This window comes from Temnothorax nylanderi, unplaced genomic scaffold (genome assembly GCF_030848795.1).
Source record: "Temnothorax nylanderi isolate EJ_2023f unplaced genomic scaffold, tnyl_v1.0 TNYL_tig0015_pilon, whole genome shotgun sequence".
Lineage (NCBI taxonomy): Eukaryota > Metazoa > Arthropoda > Insecta > Hymenoptera > Formicidae > Temnothorax > Temnothorax nylanderi.
The window spans coordinates 451,225-456,526 of record NW_027249077.1 but is presented as its reverse complement, the minus strand read 5'-3'; the positions used below and the strand labels follow the sequence as shown (position 1 = coordinate 456,526).

Below are 5,302 nucleotides of genomic sequence, written 5' to 3'. Positions count from 1 at the left end.
CCTGGTTTTTTATTCTCTTATTCCCTTCAACTAATCGCAAATTAATTCTATTTGATAAAAGCAATTTTGTTAAATTTCTCATACATAACGCATCGTTTATAATTTTCTACTAATTATAAATATTAAATAGTACGATATATATATTCGTACTCACATCCTTGAAAATTATTTCGGGAATTCCAGCGAAGTCCCAACCAGATAAAATTATCTTTCATATTTTGACAGTTGAGCAGGAACATATTTGAGTTGGCGGAAAGTGATTCTCTGAAATCGCACGTGTGTGTAGATAATTCAGGAGAAAATATATATTTTACATTTCAAAATACATTTGCACACTACGTACCAAAAATATATAATATAATAACGTAGTTTTTGCTATTCAATTGATTGAATAGCAAAAAAGTATTTTTCCTTTCGGAAAAGAAAAAGATTTGAAAGCCTATATAACTATGTCAGTCAATAAAGAGACATAGACGCTAATTGAATTATATATATTTAATTGCCTGCTCATTATAACATAAAGCCAGATATATATAAAAATGTATAATATATGAGACGATATAATTGTGTGCCTATATAGAAAATAAATATAAAGTGCAAACACATAGAAATGGTATACTTTTCTATACTTAAATGCAATAGGAAGAAATAATTAAACAAGTATCCTTGCATAGGAATATTATGCATAATTTTTACAAAACATATTTGAGATTCACGCAATTGAGATATATAATAAAATTAATAACGATTCTATAAATCTTAGGTATATGTTAATACGCCATGATCTTTTTAATCATGAAACTTACAAACTAACGGAAAAAGATTCGTATCCTAAATGCCAATAATTTTTCTAATGTAACAATAATACTGAAAATATATGGATATAAATATATATAATAAATAATAGCATAATTAATGATATACAAGAGTTTTTGTCGCGCATATCGATTTTCAATAATGGATATTATAACAAATACGTTTTACGTTCATTCGAAAACAAATATAATTCTACATAAAAGTAATTAAATTTGATTTAATTGTGGAAAATGGAATTAACGTGTCTATCTCTCGAACGATGGAAGGGCAGTGTATAAAAAATTACATCACGATAATTACATCTATCGTCATTTGCATATAGCAAATTTTACAAGTCATACGATTCACGTATCATAATTTGGTGTACACGATTAAGTACGATCTTTCGCGTAAGCGGTGTACTAAATACATATAAATATTTAAATAGTGTTCCGACATATTTATATATATATATATATCCAACATGAATTATACATACATATACATATAATATTCCTTATAGTCTGATATTTTAAATAGTAACAATCATGTACATCCATGTGATAAGCGTATGGCATGAGTGAGAGCTTACAGATACAGGAATGTATATCGTATGAGAAACGTGAAGACGATTATTGTTCTGTGACAGTCTGTTTCGCGAAGTGTCGTAAACTTTTCACGGTATACTTTCGAGACAACCTTTGATGTGCTGCCAAGCTTGGAGACCCTGTAACAACGAAGAATAATGTTATCGTCAAGAAGCATCGCGAAACACGAATACCGTAGAATATGAAATTTAATATATCGACCTTCCTAGCTAATTTAAATTGCAGAACGCAATAACCTGCCAAAGTTTCTTTCAGATCAACGACTTTTTGATGTTGGAACCTCTCAATGTCCATCATGGCTTTAATGGAGAACGACCTATACGGTGATTTATTAAAATTATTAACGTTATCATCGGATATCGATTAAGATAATGTCTAGAAACGTGGTTTTACTTCAAATCTTCATCCACTTGCTTCACAGTTTCGTCGTGCTGCGCAATTCGCTGCTCCAGCTGAAGGATTTTTAATTCGCGAACCTCCTCAGTGTCCACAGAGCCAAATAAGCGCGACATCAAACCAGCTTTACCTTGAAAACAAAGTTTTGCATTCCCGAGTGTATATGTAACCAAACCAAATTCAAACGTTATATTTCGGGCACAGTTATTCTAATGCGTATAGTAAAGTCCAAAAGTTTCTGGCCCAAGGATAAATAAAAGACGATAAAATAAAACAACAATTTTCATTTTTTAATATAATCACTTTAATTCAATACATTTTTTTAGAACAATGAATTAATTTTTCTATACCATTAAAAAGATATTCTAAATTTTTGTCGTTAAAATAGTTTAACTTAAGCGAAAAGATCACTTCTTCATCACCGATAATATTTTTTCCATAAAAATCGGACTTCAATTTTGAAAAAATAAGGAATAATCACTAGAAGCTAAATCGAAATTATAGGATAATGTTAAACCATTTTAAGGATAAAAATTCAGAATATTTTTTTGGTGGTATAGAAAAATTAATTTCGTATTGAAACAAAGGATAATTGTATTGAAAAATAAAAATGGTTGTTTTATTGTATCATCTTTTTTACACCTTTTTTATATCCTTAGGCTAGAAACTTTTGGATCTTATTACGTACCTTGCATGACTTTGTCTTTCTGTTCAAACGCGGCAGTCAAGGCATCGTGCGCTTCGTCCTTAGCCAATTGCAGAGCTTCTCTGCGTCTAACCACAGCCTGCAACGCTGACGCACCGAACAGCCATTCCTTCAGCTGATCAGCTATGAGCTCTTCCTCCTCGAGCGTGGTATCTATCGTCGCCGCTAACGAGTCCAAGTAGTGTCCCGATTTCTAAGAAAACAAGCTGTAATGCGGTGTTTTGCAAACTTAAACTGCATTTCTTTTTTTTTTCTTTTTTTTTTATCAAATCGCGTTGCTCTTTCTATTTTTCGACGTTAGCAAATAAAATCGATGTTTCCCGCTTTATCGGCACGATTACGGCGTTACTTTTTATAATAAGAAATACCTGCAGTTCGTCGCCCATTCCTTTCTCTATGGCACTCCATTCGCTGAAGACACGCCCATAATTTGCGTGCAACTTGTACAGACTGTGCTGCTTTTCAACGAGCCGTGCGCGCACTCGCAGGAGATTGCACAAGTTATTCTGCAAAAATAATTATTTGAAGGCACACCGACAACACGTGCATCATAATTAAAATATTATTGATATGGGCGAACAAATTCTCAAAGATCGCTGGTCATTAAAAAATCTATTTTGTTAAAATAAAACATATAATGTTACGAAGATAACATTTTAATTCGTTAAGTAAAAAGGAGGCAATAAAAGAGCCAAGCGCAGTAATTCTTGCGCAATATTATATATTCTTAGTCATTACATCATAAGATTAGCGGACGTTTCGACTTTTTTTTGGTCATCTTCAGCGCAATTCGTTTATATTTTATCTAATTTGACTGGGTTAAACTCTAACACTGACACTCTAACGTTTATATTGCGCATTAATTACTGCGCTTGGCTCTTATATTGCCTCCTTTTTACTTATTGATTTATTCAAGCGAGCCTTTATGTACTTTTTAATTTTAATTTGTAGCATACCTGCAGCTCAATTCCATAATTTTTTATAGTTTCGAACCGTTTGTCCGGCTTTCTTAGTCGTACCGCTACGCTAAGTGCTTTCAGTTTCGATTCCGCGATCTGCAAATACCCTATGCAAAAAATAATAAATATGATTATCTAAGATATTTCTTAATCTTTAACTTAATGTTTCTATGATTTTTTTTATCATGCGTAAAAAATAAAAATTACCTGTTTCTTTAACACTTTCTCTCCAACCGTCCTTCTGCTGAAGAAATCCCATGAAATGTTCGTCGCGCGAAAGTATAGGATGCGATGCAACTCTTATAAGGAAATTCTGTGCGCAGAAATATTTTCTATGACTTTCCTAGTATACAACATTTATCGTACGGTACTGTTATAATTGCAAATCGGAAACGTACCTCGAGTCCAGCTCTTCTGCGATCAACGAAGTCGGGATCGAACGTGTCAGTCGTCACTTTCTGCCAAGCGTAGAGAACCTTCTTTTCCGGCAGCGGTGGCAACACGATGTAGGGATACGAAATCTCCAGATAAGCACGAAGCAATTCAAACTCAGTATATCGCCGCCATAACGAGCTTATCCTAGTTAGCGCGTTTTTGAAATCTGGGTCAGTGACTCTGTAAAAGAAAGGAGAAAGAAATCATACATAATAAATAACCACATGTAATAGTATTTCCTAAATAAAACTCATATCAGTTCGCAATAAACTCTGTTACACGATTCGTATTTTTGCCTTTTTACTTACTTAGTTTCAATGAGGTATACCGTGTAGAATTCTCTTAAATTAAGTGCTCTATTCGCCCTCTTCTCAGCCTCCACTATTGAGATCTCCATATGATCGAGCAGGCAGTCCTGAAATATATTGACGCGGCATAACAGTCCATCTCGAAACGTTCGCGAGAGTTTGAGAGACACTGCCTTCGTTCTCCATCTGTTTTCCTTATTATTCGTGCGGAATGTCGCGGTTTTGCCGAAGCAAACATTAGTACGCAACAGCTGGGCTCACACAATATACGAGGGTATACGAGGGGATCGAGGGGAGAATAGAATACGAGTCACTGACACCAATTGAGAGGCGCTGCGCGGTGCTCCGGTGATCACTGCGCGACACACATTCGCGAGTTAATTAAAATTAAATCAATTAATCGACGTCTCTAAATTTGTTCAATCCATCGAACGCTCGGCCGGGAGGTGGTCTTTCCGAAATTCCGGAGTCGCGCAACTCGCCGTGGGCGACGAGCGAGGCAGCGCGACTCCGAAAAAGGCCGACTGCGATTGACTGCGACGAAAGAGAGAAAGAGAGAGAGAGCGACTTATCGATTTGCCACAGACGAATGCGTGTGAAAAAGCGAGCCAAGGCCCTTTACCTCTTTTCGCGTCTCCATGGCGGTCATGTTGGCGTTAGCCTCCCTCTGATAGTTGCCGTTCTGAAAGACCTCTTCCATGGTTTCACGTCGCCGTTTTGCCTGCAACTATACCTACGGGCCCAGCCAGCGGTACTCCAATTTAGTCTTTCGCATCACGTCGGGTCGCCCGACGCCGCCGACCTGCTACCACCACTGGTCGTATCGATACTGCCGAGTGCCGCGTCGCAGGTCGCACTAGGGCTGTAAGGCAAGCTGTAACATGCTGCGCACAATCGCGGCAGTCCAACCGAGAACCGGTCCCAGCTACTGATACTGTAATCTGTAATACAGTCACTGTATTACCGTGAGAATACGGTCAAACTTAAAATACGTCGAATTGTGAGGAAGGCGTATAGAAATTATGGGCACCGAAAGGCGCCCATCTGACGATTTTGTGATTCATTACACGGACGTTTTTCTCAACGATGATTTTA

At 36.5% G+C, this 5,302-nt stretch overlaps 1 protein-coding gene across 1 annotated transcript; it reads right to left on the bottom strand.

Moving 5' to 3' along the window:
• Window positions 1-476: 476 nt before the first annotated feature.
• Window positions 477-5,264, bottom strand: LOC139768224 (sorting nexin-4). The gene is made up of 10 exons (XM_071698200.1): window positions 4,830-5,264; window positions 4,208-4,314; window positions 3,863-4,079; window positions 3,672-3,777; window positions 3,462-3,571; window positions 2,874-3,011; window positions 2,488-2,698; window positions 1,797-1,929; window positions 1,605-1,719; window positions 477-1,522 (listed from the first exon to the last, which is right to left on the bottom strand). The coding sequence occupies exons 1-10, from the start codon at window positions 4,905-4,907 to the stop codon at window positions 1,472-1,474; spliced, it is 1,266 nt and encodes a 421-aa protein (XP_071554301.1). The 5' UTR covers window positions 4,908-5,264; the 3' UTR covers window positions 477-1,471.
• Between the last annotated feature and the right edge of the window lie 38 nt (window positions 5,265-5,302).